The 25,208-nt window shown below is 50.7% G+C and overlaps 1 protein-coding gene across 1 annotated transcript in view; it reads left to right on the forward strand.

Moving 5' to 3' along the window:
- The window catches only part of LOC146805589 (E3 ubiquitin-protein ligase HERC2-like), a 1,563,844-nt gene that overhangs the window by 1,422,680 nt on the left and 115,956 nt on the right, over positions 1–25,208 (forward strand). Inside the window, 1 exon segment of the mRNA XM_085622871.1 lies at positions 11,986–12,069. Within this exon segment, the coding sequence (XP_085478997.1) occupies positions 11,986–12,069 (84 nt within the window).

Consider the following 25,208-nt stretch of genomic DNA (forward strand, 5'->3'; position numbering starts at 1 on the left):
TTTCTTCCTAAGGTGGTTACTGCCTTTCACATCGGGCAGTCCATTACCTTGCCCACCTTCTTTCCGTCTCCGCATCCCTCGAAAGAGGAAGAGAGGCTCCACCGTCTGGACCCAAAACGTGCGCTCTCCTTTTATCTGGACCGCACAAAACAGTTCCGGGTGGACGACCAACTCTTTGTTGGCTACGTGGGCGCTAAGAAGGGACTGGCGGTACACAAGCGAACCATCTCTCGGTGGGTCATTTTGTGCATTAGGGTCTGTTATTCCTTGGCTAAAAAGGATCCTCCTGTGGGGCTGCGCGCCCATTCACTCGGGCCACAGCGGCTACTACTGCCTTGGGGCGGGGAGTCCCTTTGCAGGACATTTGTCAGGCAGCTACGTGGGCCTCGCTGCACACATTTGCCAAGCATTACTGCCTGGACAGCCAAGTCCGGAGGGATAGTTTCTTTGGCCGTTCCGTCCGCCAGGACTTCCTGGTGTGATCTTGGTTTGCAGGCCCACCACCGGGGTTGGTATTGCTTTGGTATCTATTCTAAGGTAAGGAATCTAACTAACGTGTTTCTTTCAGATGCATAAGTTTACTTGCCTTTGGTAACGATATATCTGTAAGAAACATTAGTTAGTTAAATTCCTTACCGCCCCACCCATCCTCCCCGTTCTGCGAACCGATATCTAGGGTTAAGGTATTTCCCTTTGAGGGTCCTAATTTCATGGCACCAGTGTCGGTTTCTTGCATGGCTCTGCGTTCCTGGCGCAGAAAGCTATATACAGAACTGACGTCAGTGCGCAAGGGCGGTGTCTAAGTACTCCAGCGACGTCATCCCGGCGATCACGACGCCGACGACGGACGCAGAGCCACAGACGACGCCTACCGACTCGCAGGGGTACTGCTGATGAAAAATCTTTCCGGATCCAGTCTGATGCATGGGGATATTCTTAGGTAAGGAATCTAACTAATGTTTCTTACAGCTATATCGTTACCGAAGGTAAGTAACTTATGCAACAAGCACAGCCGAAGCGGACCGCGCTGAAAATAAAAATAAGAGTGCTTACAGACTTATGAAGGAGACCGTGTAACGCCGCAAGTAAACGATCCAGTCCGGATAGGCTGGGCAAAAAGGAGAAAGGGCGGTAACAAGGAGGGACTAAGAAGCCTCATTTACAATCGAAAGCCAGCGTTTAACATGGACGATGACGCAAGCCAATGGAAACAAGGGGCGGGGCTTCAACTCCACTTGTAAAACTCATCCTACTACAATGTGCCTTGCAGAGTGAGTAGCGCATGCACGCTACAACGCTAGGTGAGACCGAAAAAAGTGCCGTTACTCAGTACCAAGCAATACCGGCTCATTTAAAGCATTGGATATGGGCCATCCATTCCCTCACCCCTCCTGCTGTGCTCTGTCACATGACTCTCTTGTTGCATGAAGCACTGGCCTGAATGCGACCGCATTGGAATAATAGGTGGGATTTCCCCAGAGACCTAGGACTCCCTAGTGACAGCGTCACCCTTCAGCATCGGATTGGGATGGCGGGCAGTCGGGCATTGGCCGATGGGCTGGTGCCTAAGGGTCACCTGTTTGTCGGTTTTTTGTTAGCTCTATCAACCGGCCCACAGAGCCTTACTGTCTCTTCCCCGCCTCTTGCAGCAACATTGCGCTGTCAGTATTCTGGCCACTGCAGACTTTATCTTGGCCCCCGTGGGGCCGGGGCAGACGCTCAGAAGCAGTGTCTCACTTCCCTGCTATTAAACTGAGGCGCCTGACTGGGAACAGGTTATGCCACAGTTGGGCCATTATCACCTCAGCTCCCCTGGAGCAGCAGCAGCTCTGTGCTTTACTTTACCCCTCCCCTGCCAGGCCATCGCCCTGAGGCTATACTTGGCTGGAGAGGTGGAAGAGTAAGTGAAGGAGCCCGGCCTGTTGTTGGCACCTCAGCACCAGAGTCTTTCAGGCCTTGGTAGAGGGGGTGTATGTTTGCATAGGCCTCGCAGTAAGCCATATTTAACAGAGAGAAAATTTGAGAGGGTGTATTGTTAGGTTCAGAGTTGCTGAATTTGGCAATAGGTTCGAGTCCCAGCCTCAGCTCAACATCTGTGATTCTGGGCAAATGACAATAATCTTCTGTTTGCGCATGTTTTAAGTCTCTGCAAAGGCTGGAATAATAATACAAGAGGATTCGTTATACAATAATAAAGATGCCCCTATTCCTTCTTGCCATGGCTTTTCTGCCTTTGTTTAGTTTCTAACTATCTGTCATGGATCATTAAAGCAGCTTTAGACCCTATTTTAAACTCCATTCAGCTTATGTTTATTGTTTAAAGTACATATTGGTCAGATGAGAAAATACCAGCATCAGGCGATCTTTTTAATTGTCCTATGACCAGGACATTAAAATACCAGTAATGCTTGTTAAATAATGGGCAGGTGGCAAACATAGCCACATCGGGAGTTGTGGCCTTTGGGCCACTTTATTTCACCTCACTCGCCCAGCCAAAAGGTAGTGCATATAGCTTTCACCAATGTTTCTGGTTCTGTGTGCTTTAAAATATGTAATTTATAAAAACATTTATCTAAAAATGAGCCCAATGAGATTAGCCAGATGCTGTTTTATAAATGGGTGAAATCCGGGAATGTGGGCCACTTTTTTAAGGGGTGCCCGGGCCAAATTGTGATACATATTGAGTACGATGAGAGCAGATCAGAGCTTGCCATGTCTAGCGCGGGGTGAGACTTCTTTCTACTATAGTACACAACTGCAGCCTACTGCTACAACAGAAAGCACCAAAAGCAGAAGTGCCTGGCACGCGCACTGTACCCAAGAAGAGGAGCCCTCGCTATCGGTCTAATGCGCTGCACGGAGGGCGGGCAGCGCAGGATTGGCGGGCCTTGGCAGGCAAGGCAAAGTGAGGCTTACGGCTACACAGGACCCATTGGCACTTTTTATTCCAGGGGCCAGCCTTCGCCAGGCCACAAGGCACGTGCACCTATACCCTCTGTCTCACTCGCACGCTCACTTTACTACTACACTTTCCTCTTGCTCAGCCGTTTTCCTTCTAGTGGTTTCACGTCCTTATGTGAAAAGTTCATACTCATTAACCCGAACTAAATGGCCACTCCTGCACCTGTGGGTCCTGATCTGTATTGCAACAGCTCTTTCCCCGGAGAATGGCGCAAGGGTCGCAGTTGTCGCGCACCTCCAACCGTCTCCAGTTTCCACTGGACCCCCCTTTCCTGACCGGCACCTCCGCTTTCATACCGCGATTGTTTGGGGTCTGAAGAGGGCTGATGCTGGGCTTGCGGGCCGCGTGATGGCGCTGGCAGCATCTTGACGGAGGTGACACTGGGCATACAGACACACACGCTCTCGCCTCACAATACAGACACGCGCACACTCGGACACCGAGGCAGAGCCTGGGATACATCGGATATGTTATTTTTTATTTACATTCCGGCTGGCGGGGAACGCCACAGACAGCCGTGCTCCTCACGTCATACCTTCTGTGTTGCAAGAGTGCGCATCGCCTAATTACCTCTACGTCCCTCGTCCTCGACCCAGTCATCACTAATGAGGTATTCCACAAGACAGGAAACAAAACAGGAAACGCTTTTTCTAGGCTCCACCCACCCTCCCGTCAGGGGCTATAAGAACCCAGCCAACCAAAAGCACATCCTGTTTTGTTTCCTGTCAGTGGACCTGACGGGGACGCTGGGGTAGGTGCCGGGCACTTACCTGCTACAAGTTGCTGTTGTCCTGTGGTCTCCTCCTCTGCTGGGCTTTGGGGGCACTGCTGGACCACCGTGGGACTTCTTGAGTCGGGCTGCTGGGCTTCCTGGACTCTTCAGGTTCCTGGTTGCTGATCCTGCTGGGCTGTGTTGGCTTCCTTTGGTTCCTGCTCCTGCTGCACCGGATTTGCCTCCAGGTTTGTTGTCCAGGGCGGGTCCTTTTGTTGCCTTGGGCCCGCCTTCTGTTTTAAGCGCCCGGGTTGGGGTCCGGGCGCTCGTGTCTCTCTGGCCGCTTTCAGTCTCGGGCGCCCGGGTTGGGATCCGGGCGCTCGTGTATGTCCAGGACCGGCTTCTGTTGGGCGCCCGGGTTGGCTCCGGGCGCTCGTGTTCTCCTTTGCCTGCTTTTGGATGCGAGCGCCCGGGATGGGGTCCGGGCGCTCGTTTATTCTTGAGCCTGCTTTCTGTTACGAGCGCCCGGGATGGGGTCTGGACGCTCGTGCTTTCTGGGCCCGCCTTTTCGTATTGAGCGCCCGGGATGGGGTCCGGGCGCTCGGTGTTCTTCCGGGCTTGTTTTTCTTTGGAGCGCCCCGGTTGGGGTCCGGGCGCTCGCTTTTCCTGTTCCCATTTCTTGGACGGTGTTGATGACGACGGGTGGGCTCCGGTTGAGTTGCTGGCTTGTTCTGCCTTCGGCGGCCGAACTCAGCGTTGTTTTCTGTTCTCCTGTGCTGGCCACGCCCCCTTTTACCTCTCTTTCGGTTCTGCTGGGGGGGGCGGGGTTTGTCTTGGTCGTTTTCTTCAAAAGGAGTCCTTTCTCAATTTCTATACTACGTGTTGGTCTTACCTTCGGTTACTGCTCCTGGTTTGCTGCTGTTTGTAATGGGGAAACATCATAGAAAGCGGAGGCATGTGTCTCCTATGTCCTCTTCTTCTTCTCCTCCGGATAGTGAGGATCCTGCGCCTGCGGTGAAGCGTCCCAGGTTGGATGAGGACCGGTTGAAGCTTCTGATACTGAAGACTTTGTCTGACATCCAATCCTCCAAACACTCTGCTGCCGGTCGTTCTGGTGGGGGTGTGGCCATTTATTCTGACATTTCATCTTCTGGGTCCTCTGATGATGCTTCTTTGAGTGCGGTGGATCTTAAGGGGAAGTATGTCTCCAGGGAGTTGTTGCCGGACCTGCTTTCTCATGTTCGTGAGAACATGGGGTTTCCAGAGGACGCTGTGGCCAGTACTTCGTCGGATGCTGTTCTGCCGCAGTTTCGGAAACCTGTTGCGACTTCACTTCCTATTCATCCGTTTGTGATGGATGTGCTCTTGAATGAGTGGAAGGACCCTGATCATATTATGTTGCCGCGCTTCATGTCTAAGCTTTACCCGTTGCAGGGCATGGAGGATTCTTTTCCTGAGTCTGTGCAGGTGGACTCCATTGTCGCTAGTTTGGTTGGCCGTCCTTCCATGGCTGATGATAACATTCTTCGCGATGGGGTGGATAAGAAGATTGACTCTGCTTTGCGTAAATCCTATGCTGGTTCTCACCTTGCTATACGTTCCGGTATCTACGGTGCTTATGTGGCTCAATCGCTCCTGACTGACTTTAAGACTTTGTTTTCAACTATGCAGGAGGGTGGCTGCTGTCCTGATTTGCTGGAATCTATGGAGCGTCAGACTGAATTCCTTTCGGATATTGCTTTTGATTCTGTGCGTGCTTCTGCTCTGTCTTGTGGTTCCTCTATCGCTGCCCATAGGAATCTGCTGTTGAAGGGTTGGAATACTGATGCCGCCCAGAGGTCCATGGCCTTACGTTTACCTTTTACTGGCCCTCGTCTCTTTGGGGATGCCTTGGAAGACAAACTGCATAAAGTGTTTAAAGAACGTAAACATTCCTTTTCCTTCCGGAGGCAACCTTCCCGTAAAGATTTTTCCTCTTCGCAGGCCAAGTCTTTTCGTCAACCTTCCCGATTTCAGCAATCCTCCTTTAAAGGTTCTCGTGGAGCGGGTCGTGGTTTCCCTCGGAAGTTCCAGAAGAAGCCTCCTCGAGATGCTGGTCCTGGGCCGCAGCGTTCCTGACTATGCCCCTCCGTTCGTGGATCCCACTGGAGTGACGCCCGTGGTTGGTGGGAGATTGAGGTTGTTCCTTCCAGCCTGGCGTCTGTCGACCTCGGATCAGTGGGTGCTGGATGTCCTGGACCGGGGGTATCGGATCGAGTTTCTGTCCCCTCCGCCTCCCTCGGGTGTGGTGCGGACTCCGACTCCCTTGTGCCACTCCCGTCGCCAATCCTTGAGGGACGGTGTTCAGGCCCTGTTTTTCAAGAACGCTATTGTTCCCGTTCCCAGGTTGGAGTGGGGTCTGGGGACCTATTCGATTGTTTTCCTGGTGCCGAAGGTCACGGGGGGTTTCCGGCTTGTCATCAATCTCCGGAGTCTGAACCTATTTGTGAAGAAGATCCCGTTCAAAATGGAGACCTTGCAGCGAGTGGTCCCGCTGATTCAGGCCGGATGGGTGTTAACTACTCTGGATCTCCAGGACGCCTACCTTCATGTGCCGGTGGCCCGGGAGGATCAGATGTTCCTGCGTTTCTGCCTGGAGGGTCATCATTGGCAGTTCTGTGTCCTTCCGTTTGGTCTCCGGTCCGCTCCCCGGGTGTTCACCAAGGTGGTTGCTCCTTTGGTGGCCCTTCTTCACAGCCGGGGGGTGTCTGTGTTCCCCTACCTGGACGATTGGCTGCTCCAGGCTCCCTCCCCAGAGGTCATGTCTCAGCACCTTTCATTGACCATCCTTACGCTAGAAAGTCATGGTTTTCTGGTGAACTTTCCAAAGTGCCAGCTTCTTCCTGCCACTCGACGGACTTTCATTGGGGCCATCTTCGACTCCGTCCTGGGCAAGGTGTTCCTGCCGGATTCTCGGATTCAGCGTTTTCAGTCCCTGTTGCGGATCTTGTTGTCCCAGGCTGCGGCCCCCCTTCTTCAGTGGCTCGAGGTTCAGGGTCATATGGCCGCTACTGTCTTCGCGGTGCCCTGGGCCAGGGTTCATCTGCGGCCTCTGCTGTGGCATGTTCAGCGTTGGGTGCCGTTTCCAGTTCGGGACTATCCTCTGTCTGTGCCTGTGTCCTTGGGGGTGGTGTCGGATCTCCAGTGGTGGCTGGATTCCGCGAATCTCTCGAAGGGGATGTGGATTCACCTGCCGCCCCCTTTGGTGTTGACGACGGATGCCAGTGCGGCCGGTTGGGGGGCCACGTTGGGACAGTGGTCTGTTCAGGCTCGCTGGCTCCGGATGGAGTCCCGTCGCTCGTCCAATTGGAGGGAACTGTCTGCTGTGGCCAGGGCTCTTCGTTTCTTCCATTCCCGTCTGCTGGGGTGCAATGTCCTGGTGAGGTCGGACAACACCGTGACTGTGGCTTACATCAACCACCAGGGCAGTACTCGCAGCCCTTCCTTGAATTTGGTGGCTTGTGCGATTGCAGGTTGGGCGGAGCGTCATCTTCTGGCTCTCTCCGCTCAGCATATCCGGGGGGTGGACAATGTGGTGGCGGACGCCTTGAGTCGCAGGTTTCCATCTTCCCTCTCCCTGTGTCTCTCCCCCAGGGTGTTCCGGTTGATCTGTCGGAGGTTCGGGACTCCCCTGCTGGACTTGTTTGCCTCCCGGGCGAATGCTCAACTCCCCCTGTTTTGTTCTCGGGCCCCGGAGTTGGGTGCTTGGGGGGTGGAGGCGTTGTCTCTTCAGTGGCCCCCTTGGTTGCTGTACGCCTTCCCCCCTTCCCCCTGATTCCTGCCTTCTTGCTGAAGGTCCAGCGGTTGGGTGCCCAGGTGGTGGCGGTCTTGCCTCACTGGCCGCGGAGGTCCTGGTTCCCTTTGTTGTTGAGCCTGGCGGTGGGCCCTCCTTGGATTCTGCCACGTTATCCGTCTCCCCTGAGGTCCCCCTCCCCTTCCCTCCTGGTCCCTCTCACCTTGGCGGTTTGGAGGTTGAACGGCTGTCGCTTGGGGTCCGGGGTTTGCCTGATCACATCATCACTGTGATGCAAGGGTCTCGTAGGGGTTCCACTTTGTCCTCCTACTCTAAACATTGGGCTTCTTTCTCCTCTTGGTGTGCGGGGCTTGGTCTCTCTCCTGTCTCTTGTCCTATCGCTTCCGTTCTGCAGTTTTTCTTGGATGGTTTTCAGAAGAAATATGCCTTATCTACTCTGAGGGGCCAGTGGGCTGCTCTTCGGGCTTTCCGGGATCCGGCTTCTCTTCCTCTTGCGGATGGTTTGTTGGTTTCCCGTTTGTTCCGGAGTTTCTCTCTGTCATCTCCTTCTTCACGCTCTCCGGTTCCTCCTTGGGATCTCTCTTTGGTCTTGGGTGCTCTGCAGTCTGCTCCTTTTGAGTCGGTGGACCTTAAGTTTCTCTCTTTTAAAGTGGCGTTTTTGGTTGCTGTGACTTCTGCCAGACGGTTGGGTGAACTCACTGCTTTGCGTTGTTCTCCTCCCTTTTTGCGTTTCTTGGATGACGCGGTGGTCCTTTCTTTGGATCCTGGTTTTGTTCCCAAGATTCGTTCTAAGTTTCATTGCTCTCAGGAGTTGATTCTTCCTTCTTTCTGTCCTTCTCCTTCTTCCCCTGCTGAGTTGTTGCTTCACTCTTTGGATGTGCGGCGTGCTTTATCCCTTTATATTGCACGGTCTGCGGGGTTCCGTTCCTCGGACTCCCTTTTTGTGACTTTTGGTTTGGCTGGTCAGGGTAAAGCTGCGTCTCGGCTTACTCTTGGTCGCTGGATCAAGTCTGTTATTTCTTTGGCTTATCAGGGATCTGGTTTGCCTTGCCCTTCTGGTGTTCAGGCCCGTTCCACTAGGGGTGTTTCTGCTTCCTGGGCTGCTTTTCATGGGGTTTCCCTTGATGAGATCTGTCGGGCTTGGACGTGGGCCTCTGAGTCTACTTTTGTGAGGCACTATCGCTTGAATTGTGCTCTGTCTGACCGACCCAATTTCGGTTGTGGTGTGTTGCGTGCTGTGGAGGTTGTTCCGCCTCCCTGATTCTGTGTTTTTTCATTAAACTATTTTTTGCTGCACGCCTCTTTGTGTTCGGTCTCTGTTTTCTGTGTGGTTTGCCAAAGGCCTGTTGTTGGGGGTGCTTTGGTATGCCTCATTAGTGATGACTGGGTCGAGGACGAGGGACGTAGAGGTAATGCTAGGATTACTTACCGGTAATCCCCATTACTCTTAGTCCTACTCGTCCTCGACCCAGTCATACTTCCCGCCCGCCCTCCCTGTCCAGGCCTTTGTTGCTTGGTATGTCAGGATGTGCTTTTGGTTGGCTGGGTTCTTATAGCCCCTGACGGGAGGGTGGGTGGAGCCTAGAAAAAGCGTTTCCTGTTTTGTTTCCTGTCTTGTGGAATACCTCATTAGTGATGACTGGGTCGAGGATGAGTAGGACTAAGAGTAATGGGGATTACCGGTAAGTAATCATAGCATTACTCCTTGCTGACAGCATGAAGGGGGTCCTCTCCAGCCCCCCCCCCCCCCGCCCCCCCCCCCCCCCCCCGCCGCAGGCTGTGTCAGCACTGAGCATTTCAAATGAGCACAGCGGGATTCTTCAGCAGCACCTCCGAATTGGGCAGCCAACACCCAATGAGTACCGGCCCATTTAAAGCACTACACAGGAAAACTTGGAGAGATAACCACGAAACACATACTCCGCACTGAACGTTATGCTGAGGTCGAAATGGGCGGGATCTTTGGGAAACGCTCAGTACCATAAACGTGAAACGGAATATGGACAGCCAAGTGCTGCCCCATACCCTTGCGCCGCTCTCACACTTCATCTATCGCACTGCTGAGCACCGCGCCCATAACAGGATACCCGCACCTCGGTGGGCATGAATGAATGTAATTTAAAAAATGCAAACTGCCCATGAGCGTCTTGGCGCTATAGATAACGGATATAGCTGCAGAGCTGTTAGAAACGAGTCTAGCAGATGGTCACGGGACCTCCGATTCCTGTGAGAAAAGCCAAGTCTTCAAGGCCTTTCTGAGAGTGATAACCCACAACATGGAAGCACTTCCCATATAGGTTCCAAAACAAGGCAACACACTTCCAACTATACACCCTATGCGGTGTAGCATGCTACCCATGTAGGCACGTGCTTCAGTGCTCCACATAGTAAGTGATATATAAATCTTAAAATATAATACAGCATGTGTTTTTTATTCCTCCAAAAACAGTTCCAGCGCTTTTTGTTTAAAAACAATACCGACCTTGAGGTGGGTGCCCCCTGCTGAAAGCAAAAGGAGTAGTTTCCTGTGCTGTGAAGAGGGAGAGGGTCGGAGAGCTATCGAAGAAAGAAGCCTGATCACCAAGGTGCTTGCTACCTGTAAGAAATGCAAATGTAAAGGCTGCTTTGGAGCCGCTGTCGGCTTTAATTGATGGCGTCACTTCATCGAGCTTCGAGGTGACAAAGATGTATTCTTTTTGAGAGGTAAAGTAAGGGTGCTATCAGCTGAGTTATGTTTCAAGTCCTTTAGTGGAACCTTATAAAAAATGTTTGCACAAGGTACAGTCTGATTGCATAAAATATATACATTTTGGAAGCACTTGTTTTATCTAAACAAAATCTTTTTGCACATTTTGCTTCAGCCGAGCCTATACTGTATGTAAAGCTTTTGTAAAATGGAAGTGATGGCTGTCATGCAAGAGCGTTGGCATCAGTTCCTTTCGTTCCTCCGTACTCCTATCCGGAGTTACCTCCTAACTTGACAGTTTATTTCTCTAAAATTCTTTCCATTGTGCAAGGGAACGGTGTCCCCTCCTAAAACTACATGGTTTAAGCCTTGTAGGGAATGTTGCAGACAGATTTGTTGTATCAATCCCCACAAGGTGTGTCTCTGGTGTTTGGGCCATGGCTTGCAGTCATGTGAGGCTTGTGCCCGGATGCACCCAGAGGCAATCTGGGAACGCAAAGCCAAGTTGTACGTCGCTGAACACTGGAGGTAGTCACATAAGGGCACTCTCGCTGAAAGTTGAGAACACAGACCCATTCCTGTGACGGCTTATCACAGTCAAAGTCGTTAAGTAAATAAAACTCCAAGATGAAGCCCAAGCTGTCCTCATGAGAAGTCTTGAGGACGTCCAGGTGCCCCTCGATCTCGCTCCCAGGTCTCTGCCGAGGAGTCAATTCCCAGCCGATTCTAATGCACTTCGAAATTGGTAAAAACGCCCCACACCGCTCTTTAACTTGAATAGCAGCCGCTGACCTTTCTTTAGACAGGCTCGTCTAAAGAAAGGGGTGTAGCCTCTATCAACGTGAAAGCCCAGCATGGGGCGCTTGTGAACAACAAGCATTTACAGTCTAATAGGTTTTTCATTTTAGAAACTTTGACCTATTGGAATTGTAAATGACAATGCCTTTTATTATTGCAGTTTTTTATACACAAATACAAGGCATTGTCATTTACAATGCCAATAGCTCAAAATCTCGCATTGCGAGACCTATTGCATTGCAAATGCTTGTTTTGGATTGGGACAGGGTGGGCCTACCCTTGTTTACCGTACCCTTTGTCTTTATTTTATTTATTTTTTTCAACTAAAATAAATACGTCCTTCCTTTCAGTTATACTTTCCCCTTAATTTTACATTTATTTTCAACAGTTTTTTTATTTACCCGTACCCTTTCGTTATTTTTTCTTCCTTTGTTATTGGTTATTGGTGTTGTTATTCAATTGCACCGCGATTTTTGTATCCCAAGGTCATTATGCAGAAACTCACATGCTGCCCACCCTCAACTCCCCCACCACTCAGTGGTCTTTCGTTTATGTTCATCATTTCTTGGGAGACCATAGTAATTATACCTACTCATTTCTTACATTTAGGAACATAATCTGTCTTAGTACCAGAGTCTAGCAGCAAATAGATATATTGGTCCTAATCTGAGGCCCATGTTGGGAATTTTTCGGGAACTTAAGTCTGTAATGAGACAAAGCTATGGATGTAATGTTGCCCTTTTCCATCTTTGTCTGATGTAGCTCCCCCTACTACCATCCCAGTGAAAAAGAAGACAAATTAAGCAGAGAAGATAATAATGCTAAACACGCAGGGTGTAATAAATGGTGACCGAAGATGCCACCTGTGTGTATTTATCTAGCACCGATGACCTTAAAAACCTAAGCAGATATGCTGCGAAGGGACAGATGTTCTTTCCCCCTTGGGACTTCGCTATTAAAACCAAAGTTGTTGAAAGTGTAATGTATATCAGTTAAAAAATATACTCAATAACTTATTCTCTTTTTTTCACCAGGAGGCAGCTTTCCGAAAAGTTGTGCAGGCAACAATGGTGCGAGATCGTCAACATGGACCAGTTGTGGAGCTGAACAGAATTCAGGTAATTCCCAGTTGACGCAGAAGGTCGTATATATCGCGGAATAACCTTATTAATCCATCTCCTGCTGTCAGCTTCTAGAAAGCTTTTGTGTTTATAGCTCAGCAAGGCAGCAATGCACAGTTTAACCTCGCTGTTCCTCACATGATTTTAAGAGCTATCCAAATTGCCTGCCAGGTATGAAACAGTAGTTGTTAAATCAGATGTGCCTCCAATTTCAGGCATCACATGTAGTCGCACGAATGAAAGAAGCGGTTGTTAGAAAGCCTTTTCCCCCCTTTATTGACGTTGATGTGTTTAACTTTTTTTGAAAACGCCTCAGGAAGGCATGCCGTTTTAAAAAAAACAGTGTGCCTCAGCATTTTAAGTTTTTTTGTCTTCTTAGAGGGTGTCATTCACTTGAAACCAGCACATCAGAACGATTTGTTAGGTACTTGCTAGAAATAAAACAGACGAGTAGATAGATGGTAGCACACTTTGGTACAGCTTTAGTATTTCTTTGAGACAACCTCCATACCACGGCACAGTTTTGATCCAACCCTCTATGGTCCCTCCCATGACAACCTTAAACTTAATTGCACATTCCTCATCGAATACTGTCCTCCTCCAGATTCGAGTCTAGAGTCCTTGTTATTGAAACTGCATCATTGTAGAGAAACTGCCTATCTAGCTCTTTAAGTAACTCCTCCAGTGAACTGCACTTCGGTCTATTCCGATGCCCGCGTCTTGGGCATCCTATGATTAGCCCGCTCTCAACTTCATCCAAAATGGCGTCAAAAGTAACCTGCACCCCGCGAGCTACCACTCTCCCCCCCACCCCCGTCTCACCCCCTCGATCTCAGATGAGGCCTTTTGGAAGTGACTTGGATCTCACCTGAGTGGAAGACACATGAGAGGCCACCATTGTCAATAAATCAAGGAGATTCTCCTGATGATCTGCTTCTTTCGGCTTGTTGAAAGGACTAGCTTCCAGTATTGCCAGGACAGACATCCATGATTAACTTCTGCCTCGCGATTGTAGTTCTACCAGACGTTTAGAACATATGGGAGAGTCCCCTGTCAAATCAAAAGCAGAGACTAGTCTGACAGAAGTAATAACCACCCAATTTGCGCTTTTTCTTGCACTAGCTAATTTGCAGAAGAAGCTGTTGGCAAGGGAATTCATGTTCTTAATTAAAATCTGACGCTTCGGCTGTCTGACAACTCGGCTTTCACCCTGATCTGTGTTAATCACTGCGGTGGATGAGATCAGTACAATTATCAGTGACAGACATATGGTCAGAGGGTTTTTTTAAACTTCATTTTTTTATTATTATTTCAGCACAGATCAAACACAATAACAATTCACAGATTATGATTGGGATAGTCTACCTGAAGAGTTTTTACTATTGTTTGATCTCTATCATAGTAATACCCATCCAACCTTCTCCCAGTTCCCCTTTTTCCTCCTCCCAGCACCTGGTAGATTACCAGAATGAGCAAATACATTTTTAACAGACGCATCATCTCCGGTCTGAAACGACCCGTAACAGTCCATAGTCAATATTTTGCATGGGCTTGGATTTCACCTGCCTTGGGTGTAACTCCCTCAGTGAAAAAGTTGCAAGCCCATCATTTCTGCGGGCATATTACATCCCTTCACTCTTTTCCATATAAAACGGAACCGGCTACCAGATGGCACGTAAAATGCCCCTATCCTTCACCAGATGTGTCCTCTCCCTGACTTTCCCATAACATGTAGCCAGAGTGGGGCTAGGAACTTGTTTCTGTAACTTTTACAAGGCCATCATGGGTGACGGCTATAATTGAAAAAATGGCCTTCACTCTCTAAAGTTGAATTTATAATAGTAATTCGGGCTCAGACCCAGGATTATTGATACCAGATCTTCTTGGATCAGGTATCCAACTATTCCCTCCATATTTATTTTCTATTTGCTTTTACCCTTTTCTTATTTTTTCTTCCCTTGTTGCATTGTTGGTGTTCTAATCCAGTTGCCCCACGATGTTTGTATCCAGAGGTCATTGTACAGAAAATCACATGTGGCTCACCCTCAACTCTCCTACCACTCGGTTGTCTTTTGTTTATGTTCATCCCTTCTTGGGAGACCAGGCACTGCAACACAAACTACCTCTATCTGATAGAGACAACTAGCGGCAGATTCCTTCACGTAGAATTATCCCCAGGCGTAAGACTGGATCCGGAAAACTTTTTACCCAGCATCCCTGCGCGCCGGGGGGACGGCATCACGCGACTCCGCCCAGGCGTCGTCCGCGCACATGACGTCAGCGAGGTCACAAGTCCCACCCCGGAGCGCCTACGTCAGTTTTTTTTCCTTTTCTGCATGCAATGCGGATCCAGTTTGTGCTCTGGGCCTGTTTAGGCCTTTCCCTTCTGCTGTTGCTGCGTGTGTGGGAACAGTGTGCGAATGCCTTCAGGCTTTAAAACTTGTTCGTGTGGCCGCCTCATGTCGGTGACGGATCCTCACCTCATCTGTATGTGGTGTTTGGGGGAGCACCACAACTCCACTGATTGTGCAGCGTGCCAACAGATGAAGCCGAATGAAACTCCTGTCGGCTATTTTGGACTCGTCCCCCGGGCAGTCCTCTGTCCTTCCCCCAGTGGGTGGGGTCCTCTCCCAGACCCTCCTTCCCCTTGGGTATGCATAGGGTATCTATTCTACGTGAAGGAATCTGCGGCTAGTAGTCTCTATCAGATGTACGAGTTACTTACCTTCGGTAACGATGTATCTGGTAGAGACGATTCTAGCCGCAGATTCCTTCACGGACTGCCCTTCGGTCCTCGTTCTGCGAGGGCTTGTGATTTGGTCTTTTGCAGTCGCTTCCATGTGGGTGGCTGTGTCTTCTATGAGTACATTCTTTCCCTCTTTCTGTCGGGCTGTCCTCCCGTTTTCCTCCCCGTTGTCACATGGGAGGATAGGTTTATTGGTACTTCTGGCTCTTTGCGACCCTTGAGGTTGGGGTCTTTTGGCTGTGCCTCTGCCTTTGTCCCTGTGTGTCCTCGACTGGTTCCCCTTCCTTTTCTTTGGTTGGGGTTGTAGTCCTGTTGCATGTTATCGTGACATTTTTACATATGTCACTTGTCTCCGGGGAAGGGGGGGGGGCTGTCTCTGTACTGGCAGGGTTGCTGCCCTGTTCTTTATTCTTTCCCTGCCTTTGGGTACTGCAGTGCCGGGTGCTGCTCTTTATGGTGGTGTTCCTTGCCATTCCTTTTTCTGCTCTTTCGCACACTGTTCCTATACTCTCACAGTTTTGTCTGCTGACTCCGCGTTGTGGCGCGGAAAAGTTCTCCGAAGAAAACTGACGTAGGCGTGCCAGGGTGTGACTTATGTGACCTCGCTGACGTCACGTGCGCGGACGACGCCTGGGCGGAGTAACGTGATGCCGTCCCCCTGGCGCACAGGGATGCTGGGCAAAAAGTTTTACCGGATCCAGGGGATAATTCTACGTGAAGGAATCTGCGGCTAGAATCGTCTCTACCAGATACATCGTTACCGAAGGTAAGTAACTAGTACTTTACCATATGCAACTGCAAGAATACCTCAATCAATCAGGGGTTTATTTAGCGTGGCTGCTCATCCGTAAGGGTCTCGAGGTGCTGAGGAGTGGGGGGGTCGCTGCTGATCGTCTGGGTGCAGGGGTTCAGTAAAAGAGACAGGTCTTGAGATCCTTCCTGATTTAGGTCAGCAGCGGAGATTGCCTGAGGTGGAGACGCAGGGTGCTGCAGGTCTTCGCGGCGAGGTGGGAGAAGGATCTTCCTCCAGTTCTGGTCTTGTGGATCCGTAGGACAGTGGCTACGGCCAGGTGGGCACAGCGAAGGTGTCTGGCAAGTACGTGGAGCGAGAGGCGATGGTTCAGATCTGCTGGTCCTGTGTTCGCAGAGCTTTGAAGGCATCTGTGAGGAGCTTGTCAGTAATTCTTTTGTTGACTGGGAGCCAGTGGAGTTAAAGGTGTTCGCTGCTGTGGCGGGGGATGTTGAGGACCAATGGCTCCGGCGTTTTGAAAGTTCTGTAGTTTCTGATGAGTTTCTGGGTGACGCAGGCGTAAAGTGCGTTGCTGTAGTCGAGTCTGCTGGTGATGTGTGCGTGGGTGACGGTCTTTCTGGATGCTATGGGGGATCCATCTGAATGTCTTTTGAAGCAGAAGAAGCGTGTGAAAGCAAGAGGAGGATACAGCGTTGATGTGGCGATTCATTGTGATTGAGGAGTCCAGTAAGATGCTGAGGTTATGTGGTAACCCCCCCCCCTCACCCTCCCATGGGGGAGGGTGAGGGGGGGGTTGCCAGTGCGGCTGGCCTCCAGGAGTCATCCCAAGCTGATGGGGTGGGGGGTACCAGGATGAGTACTTCAGTCTTGTCCGAGTTGAGCTTGAGGCAGCTATCTTTTATCTGGGTGGCAACAGCCTTCATTCCGCTTCGGAAGTTGATTCTGTGGGTTTGTTGGTGAGGGAGAGGATCAGCTGGGTTCCTGACGATGGCATTGAGGGGGGCCATGTAGACGTTGAAGAGGGTGGGGCTCAGGGACGAGCCCTGGGGCGCTCCACAGCTTATCTCTGTAGGTTCTGAAAGGAACAGAGGTAGTCTGACTCGCTGTCTTTGGCCGGTAAGGAAGGAGTAGATCCAGTCAGGGCCTTGTCTTGGATGACGGTGCCGTGGAGTCTCGGGATTAGGGTGTGGTGCGAGACTGTATCGAAGGTGGCCAAGAGGTCCAGTAGGATGATGGCTGTGGTTTCACCTTGGGTGAGGAGGGAACGGATGTCGTCGGTGGTGGCAAGTAGTGCGGTCTTGGTGCTGTGTTTGCTTCGGTAGCCGGATTGGGAGATGTCTAGGACGTGGTTCCCTTCAAGAACTCGGGAGAGTTGGATGTTGATGGACTTCTCAATGACTTTGGCTGGGAAGGGGAGCAGGGAGATGGCTCTGAAGTTCTTGAGGTCTGTCGGGTCAGCGGATGGCTTCTTTAGCAGGAGGTTGATCTCTGCGTGTTTCCAGTCATTAGGGAAGGTGGCAGTGTCGATGGAGCAGTTGATGGTGCGGCGAAGCTCGGGGGCGAGGGAGGTGGCTTCTGTATGGAAGATGTGATATGGGCAAGGGTCAAAGGGGGTTTCGGAGTGGATGCTGTTAATGGTCTTGAGTGTGTCATCTATGGTTAGCGGAGACCAGCTGAGCAGGATCTTTTGGGGTACGGCATGGTTGTGTGCACTGGTGTCAGGCGTGGTGGGAGGGTCTTGGGTGTGGAAGCTGTCGTACTCCAAACTATTTGTAACGTGGGACATGCCCACCATATGTCAAGCAGAATTCCCACTCAATTTCTTCAGCAGAAACATATTGTTCCGTAAACTCCAGATTCGCCAGTGAGTATCTCGTGAGCTACTGGTAGCTCTCCAACTGCATATAAGTAGCTCTTCTGTGTGCAGCCCAGCCTACTAAATTAAAAGCTTTTGCGTGGTTAAATTAATTTAGGTATGCCAAAATTGAGAGTGTATATTGGGGACAAAATGTGTTGATTTTCAGATTTTATGAGCTGATCTTTAGATAAAAATAACTCAATATCCAAAACATATTTAAAACTGTATTTTGAGTGCTAAATCATGTAGCATTGGGGATAATTTTGACAAATGTGCTGTGCCAGAGGTGTTGCAGCGAAGTCTGTTCTGTATTAACCCATGTAGAGGCATTCCATATTGACAAAGCCTTTTTATGGTCTGGCTTGACAGCGCATCTGTCACCAGACAGTTATGGGAGCATCACTGTACAGTGGCTTTGGCCCCGCTCACATGTTCGAATCCAGGAGTGCATGTTTTCATTAGACAGTAGTTATGTTCTTCAAGAAAAAAGTGCTTGCCCTCCACGAAGCTTTGATCATTTTGTTTATATGTCAACTGTTTAAGCTTGAACAATAATATCATTCCAATGCCCCGTGTGTGCCCCTTAAAGTCTCTTGGATAACTAGCTAATTTGTTGTTTTTCTCTGACAGCAGCACAGGTGGGAGGAGGGCAGTCATTAACCTGCACTGTTACCTGCCTTTAAACCTACACCAATATTATTCTACAGTTCTTTGCTTCCACAGAAATGCATATCTATTCCTATGCTATTCACTTGTAATTCAGCACATTACCATACAACAGTCTTATAAAGCCAGAGCTATTGGCATTGCCAATGCGTGTTACATCACTACTGGCAACCAGACCTGATGCTCTAAGGTGATGGCTGGTAGTTATCTTGCATATGGCAGTCACTAATGTAATTTCGTCTGATGTGGTCACTATTACGACCCTAATAATATTAGTAGCTCTCGATGAGTTTAATTGAACATAAGTTACAGAAAAGGTTGGAGACCCCTAAACATTACCTTTAACTTATCCGGTATCTGATAGAGACTAGTAGCCGCAGATTCCTTAACGTAGAATTATCCCCAGGCGTGAGACTGGACCCGGAAAACTTTCTTTGCCCCAGCATCTCTGCGCGCCGGGAGGCGGTACCACGCGACTCCCCCCTGACGTCGTCCGCGGGCGTGACGTCAGCAAGGTCACATAAGCCCCACCCCGGCGCGCTGACATCAGTTTCCTTCTTTTCCGCGTGCAACGCGGATCCGAATCATGTCTCTGTCCTGTTTTCAGGCCTTCTTTTCACGCTTTTGCTTGGGGGGACAGTGTGCGAATGCCTTCGGGCTTTAAAGCGTGCTCGTCTTGCGCTCGTCAGATGTCGGTGACGACCCTCATCCTATTTGTATGTGGCATTTGGGCGAGCACCATGATTCCACGGACTGCAACGCTTGCCAGCATCTGAAGCCTAAGTCCCGGCAGGAGCTCCTCTCAGCCCGGTTGTCCAGATCTCGGTCGTCCCGCGTCCATCCCCCGCGGAAGGGTCCAAGAATCGCCGCTTCCGATTTCGGCATCGCCCGTCACCGAGGACCCTAGGGAGTCGCTCGCCCATCGGTAAGTCTCTTAGCTTCTCTCCGAGGCCTGGTCCCCGCTCTGTGGAGGGCGCGGGTTCTCTGCGGGACATGCGGCATCATTCGTCGCCACCCTACCCGCCGTTTCCTGGCTCCGAGGCGACTAGGGCCCAAATGGAGGCCTATGCTGTGGCTCTGCAGGCTTCCTTGGCCCCTTCTCCTCCTGGGACGCCCGCGGATCCCTTGCCACGTGTTGGGTCTTCCGCGGCGTCACCGGCAGCTCCGGCCCCAGTGCCGACAGGTTCAGCTTCAGGCTCTGGAGGTGTGGTGTCGTCTGGGTGTGGCCCTACGGGGTTCCCCTCTTCGGCCCACGGTGCCTCTGCCTTGCCGCAAACCCCCTGTGGTGTCGCGGGAGGTCGCCGGGACTCGCCCCAGAGTCCTCCTCGGTCTTCTGGCAGGCAGCGGCCTTGCCAGAAGCCGAGCTGACGCCGCTCAGGCGCCGACGGCTGTCAACCCTGGCGATGCCGCGGGTGCTGGCTAGGGGCCGGGGCGTGTCCCCGGGTCCCTCACGTCTCTTCACGCAGGCAGCTGCTTCGTCGGAGGTCGAGTCGGCGCTGAAACTTTCGCCGCCCCAAAGCCGGCCCGCTCCATTCTCCTAGGGTGCAAGTGGTGGACGAGTTCGTCCCGGTGTCCCCTCCGGCGCCGGTCGACCTCACGCCGGCACCTGTGGCGGACTCCACAGCACCGTGCCGTCGTCGACTCGTCTCCGGAGGCCCCCTCCTCCCCGGAGGTTCATCAACTTTTTGTCTCTTCTTCCCCGGAGACGGGCTGCTGCGTCGTGCCTTTTTCCCCGGCATCTTCCAGGGAGGGCTCCTCGCCGTCTTTTGTTCCTCCAGCTGGATTCGGGAATGGCCGGCTTAGTTTACAGCCGTCGCCCACGGAGGAATTGCTTCCCCCCCACGTCACCCTACGGAGGTGTGTTTGGCCTTTGCCCGGGCCATTTCCACGGCTGCTGGCATTTTGCAGATGGGCGACCCTGCCACCTCATTTCCTACGGACCATTTGCTGGAGGTTCTCCATCAGGACTCTGGTGGACGGGAGCTGGTTCTACCTTCGAAGCTTCGCTCCATAATTCTCTTCTGGGGGCCTGGGGGCGTCCTGCCACGGGAGATCCAGTGCCCCAGTCGCTCCGCCACCGTCCTGCTCCACACGACCCAGTCTGCCTTTCTTTCCACTCTTCTACTCAGGGCCCTCCTCTGCAAACTGCTTTTCCTTCCTTACCTTTGGTGTTGTTTCCCCCGTCACAGGAGGCCAGATGGTTAGATTCCTGGGGGCGAAACCTCTTTGCTTCTTCTAGTGCTGCTTTGCGGGCGCTCAACACGCTTTGTGTGTTGGCCAGGGCTACTTCCAGCTTGGGGGAGTCCGTAGAGTCCCTTCTGTCTTCTGCCTCTCCGGAAGGTGTTCATGCTGATCTGGGATGCCATGTGATGGATGGCCGGGAGCTGGCCGCGTTTATTCTTCGTTCGGCCCTGGATGTTTCTGATGCTCTCGGCCGCACAATGGCGACTTCAGTAGCTCTCCATTGCCATGCTTGGCTGAGGGATAGCGTTTTCCCTGAGAATATGAGGAAGCGTCTTGTTGACCTGCCCTTTTACGGGGTGCTTTTATTTAACACCCATGCGGATGCTGCCATTCAGCGGCTCCTTGCGGGGCTCCGTCCTCCTTCTCCGTAACTTGGCTTCAGGTCCTTAAATTGTCCCCTTTGTGCTGTCAGCTGCTGGTACAGCCCCTTTGGATTTTGTCTTTCTTTGGTTGTGGTCCACCCATATGTGTCCTCAGGTTGGGCCTTCGGTGTGTTTTTTGATTGGCTGATTGTCAAGCTGTCAGTGGTTCTATCTACAGGTCCTTTTTGTTCTGTCCTCTGCTGCAGGATTTTTTTCCCTAAGAGGTGTTCCCATGTTTTCTTGGGACGTATCATACCCTATGTGGAGTACTTGTAGCTATTGAATAGCTCTGTCTTGTGCTGGGGAGGTATGGTTGCCCTTTTTTAGGGTTCCCTGCCTTTCTTGGCATCACTGTATACCGCTGGTGCGGTCTGTTGTTTCTTGTCAGGGCGCGGCTTGCGCTGCTCCGGGTTCCGTTATTCTCAGTGTTCACTTCATCGCTTGACAGTTTGACATGCTGTCTATGGTGTTGTGTTGTTGTGTTTCCGCCTGCCTGTCCGGCGTTTCAGCCTGATCCTCTGTCTGGTGTTCCAGGGGGGCTGGGTTACTCCTGGCTTTCCTGTGTTCTGGTTGACAGCTTGGTCCGTCCTCCGTGCCTTCCCCTTTTTCTCTTATGGCTGGTTCCATTTCTCTTCATGGGTCGGTGTGTGTCTATTGTACGATCTTCCTTTGGGGCTTGTTCTGCATTTCCTGGCCTCTGCCCTTGGCTTGCGCTTGGCTTGTTCTGGGTGCTCTGCTCCATGGTGCTGTCTGTTGGCTGTGAATGCCTGCTTGTGCTGGCCCACCGCCGTGGCCCTTGTTGTGCTACCTTGTGCCCCTGCCTCTTGTCCTGCTTGGGCTTTGCGCACCTGTGCCTTTCTTCTTATGCCTGCGTTCCTTGGCTGTGGAGTCGTTCCTGCCTTGCCTGCTTCCTTGCGACTGATGCCTGTTCGGCTGTCCTCTGTCACTGTGTGTTTTCCTACGGCAGGCTCTGCCTCCGGTTCTGCCTCTTCTCCCTGGAGTTGGGGTCGTTCTTTCCTCCTGGGTGCTCGTCTGCGGCTGTCTGTCCCTACGAGGGTTTGTGGCCCATTATACCTTGCATGGGCTTGGGGTCTCCTGGTCTTCCCTTCACCTTGCTGGGTCCCTGTTTTTCTTCCTATTGGGGAGGTTGTCTCGCAGGCCCTCCTCCCCTTTGGGTATGGCTTGGGTATCTATTCTAAATCTGCAGCTTGTAGTCTCTATCAGATGTACAAGTTACTTACCTTCGGTAACGATGTATCTGGTAGAGACGATTCTAGCCGCAGATTCCTTCATGGCCCGCCCTTCCACCCTGTTCTGCGAGGACCTTTCCTGTGGTTTTCTGGACTCTCCTCCATCCGGGTGGCTGGTCTCCTGTGGGTTTCCGCTTCGCTCTGCTTGGACAGGATACTTGGTTCTGCTTGATTGTTCCACCCCTTCCCTTATGATACATGGTCGGTTGGTTCATGTGTGCTTCTGAATCACTCCACCCTTCCTTTTCTCCGGTGTAGGGGCCTGCTTTTACTCTTCTACGTTTTACTTGCTTGGGGTTCTGCTTCTTTTGCAGTCCTCTGAGTTTTTTTTTTTTTTCCTGTACCTCGGCCTTTTCGCTCCTTTCAGGGGATACGGCCCTCCTTGGTGGTGTCGTCTGGGGGTGGATTGCTGTTCCTCCTTTGTTCCGGCCTTGTTTATCTTCACTGTTTTGGCTGGTGGTTGCAGTCTTTCTTTCTCTCTCTCTTCTGCTTTGCCCTTTTTCACATGCTTCTGCCTCCTGGGAGGATGTCGCCTTAGCTTGCAATGGTGTTCCTCAGAGCGGTGCTCTGCTCTTTCGCTGCTAGGGCTTTCCCCGCTATGGTCTCTTGTGCCTTGGTGCTTGGCACTTTTCCGACTGGGGCTGTTCCTCACCCTTCGTTTCTCTCTTTTCTGTTTTTCGCACACTGTTCCCATACTCTCCACAGTTTTGTTTGTGATAGCTCTGCGTTGTGGCGCGGAAAAGTTCTCCGAAGAAAACAGATGTCAGCGCGCTAAGGTGGGGCTTATGTGACCTCGCTGACGTCACGCCCGCGGACGACGTCAGGGCAGAGTCGCGTGGTACCGCCCCTGGCGCGCACAGATGCTGGGGCAAAGAAGTTTTCCGGGTCCAGTCTCACGCCTGGGGATAGATAATTCTACGTTAAGGAATCTGCGGCTAGAATCGTCTCTAACAGATACATTGTTACCGAAGGTAATTAACTTGTACGTTAGGTATTATCCTGTCATACTTTTAATAATGACTCTTGATGTTTAACGCCTTTTCTATGTTTTACCACATATGTACCTCAGATGCTCCCAAGTTTCTCTGGGTATTTCCCTCTGCCGGATTCTGTCCCATCGTGTCATGCATGTCCCTTTCTCTTCCCTCAATGTGTGTGTGTGTGTGTGTGCATGTATGGGGAATGGGTGGGGGGCACTAACCAGCTTATAAATCACTGAAACCACCACGATGTACCTGAAAATGTAGTTACATGTCCTTGAAGAGGGTCAACTAAGATATGGTCTTAACTTTGGCTGAGTAACCTAATGCCATGATTGTTGATTCCCTTCAGGAAGCCCACATTTCAGTTTTCAGTCTTTAAAGTACTGCACGTCAGTTCTTAGTTACATGGCAGCTAAAGTCCTACAGTCTTCTCTCTATTTCTTGAATGCGCTACTGTGCTTCGCGGGGTAGAAATCGGTGTTAAAATGTATGGGCAACTATGAGGAGGAAAAGGTCATCAATCTCATGGTCCGCACTTAGGAGTTCCAGATGTCTTGAAGGGAATCGTTCGTGGCTATAATGCGAGATTTTTTTGGTCCAGACTTTTTTGGTTGCCAGACCGTGTCCACAAGAGACTTGCCAATTACTGTTGGATCCTTAAGTTCCCAGCATTTGCACAATTCTCTGTACAACTCCCCCAGGACACGTAGCTGTGCTGCTTTGTATGTTGAAGTTTTGCTGAAAGTCTGGGCGGTTTACCCTACCATACAAATCTCAGCACATTTCATTGAAAATCATGAAAAATCTTCTTTATCCTGATAAGGAGTGCTTAGAATATGTACTGTGAACTCGAAATGAGTTCATTTTGATTTCTTCTATTCGACCCAGCCAAGAGACAAAACACAGGCCTTAATCTTAAGAGTTATGGCCGGGACATTGACCGCCTACAACTTCCCTAGTTTCAGTGTTTTGTTGACCCCTAAGAATCTAAATAAATATTCTCTGATGTGAAAAGTTTCTGAGGCTTCTAAGCATTGTATGTCTGGGCCACAAAGATTCATCATAGCCTTTTTGGTGTTTATCTTATAGCAAGATCTGTAGAATAGGTGGGGTTGAGGTAAGGGGTTCTAGTATGGCTAACATTACATCATCCATGAAAAGCAGTATTTTTGATGGTTACTCATAACCGCAAATTCCTCACCCTTGGAATCCTCACCATTTGAATTCCCCCAGGCGCCAGACTGGATCTGGAAACTTTTTTGCAATGGCTCCCAAATGTCGATAGGGTGGCCACACTGTGGATAGGTGGCAACACTGGGCTCATGTCTCTGAAAGTGATGTCACTGAGTTGTACATAAGCGCCACCACTGCACACTGACATCCATTCCTTTTACCTGTGCCGTTTAGCATGAATTCAAAACTCCTCTTCTGAACTTAGACATTGTTTTTACCAGCTTCCATAACAGTTGGCCGATTAGATGTACCTACCAAGAGTTCCTGGTCTCTTGCAGAATCCTGTGTAAAATCCTCATTGACACAACTGCGGTAAGTAGTTGATGTGCTGGGACAGCTGGCTGGTCCTGATAGTTGAGGGGGGTAGCGATGATTGAATCTTGTAGCCCCCCTCCGGGAAACATCCATTACAATGCAGTCATTACAACGCACTACCTTTACAACGCAACTGCCTTTCCATCGCATGTCCCTAAATGCATGTCCCTAGAACGCATGCCATTACAACGCATGCCATTACAAAACATTAAAAGGTAAGTAATGGAGATTTTTTTTAAAGTTTTAGGGCGGGCATGGGTTTTGGGGGACATGGGACTAGTGATTTTTACCCCTACGCTATCCAACACGTACCCTACTGTTGCACTCACTGGAGTGGGAATAGTAATTTTTACCCCTACACTATCCAACACTTACCCTACTGTTGCCCTAAAAGTATTATGCGTTGTAATGGTATGCGTTGTAAGTGTATGCGTTGTAATAGAATGCGTTGTAAGGGTAGTTTTTAAAAATGCGTTGTAATGGCATGCGTTGTAAAATCATGCGATGTAATGGTAGTTGCGATGTAAAAACCGTGTTGTAAAACATACGTTGTAATTGTTTGCGTTGTAACGTCATATATCGAAAAAAATAAAACTCCAAGTGCTTCCTTGCTGTCCTGGGAGGTTGTGGACCTGTGGTGAGATTGGGTCTGTGGAGCAGCTTTGCACCTTGCTGCTCTTTGCGGTCGTCTTGACTTTTCAGTTTGGTCTAAGGGATTCGAGGACCTG

This window comes from Triturus cristatus, chromosome 8 (assembly GCF_964204655.1).
Source record: "Triturus cristatus chromosome 8, aTriCri1.1, whole genome shotgun sequence".
Lineage (NCBI taxonomy): Eukaryota > Metazoa > Chordata > Amphibia > Caudata > Salamandridae > Triturus > Triturus cristatus.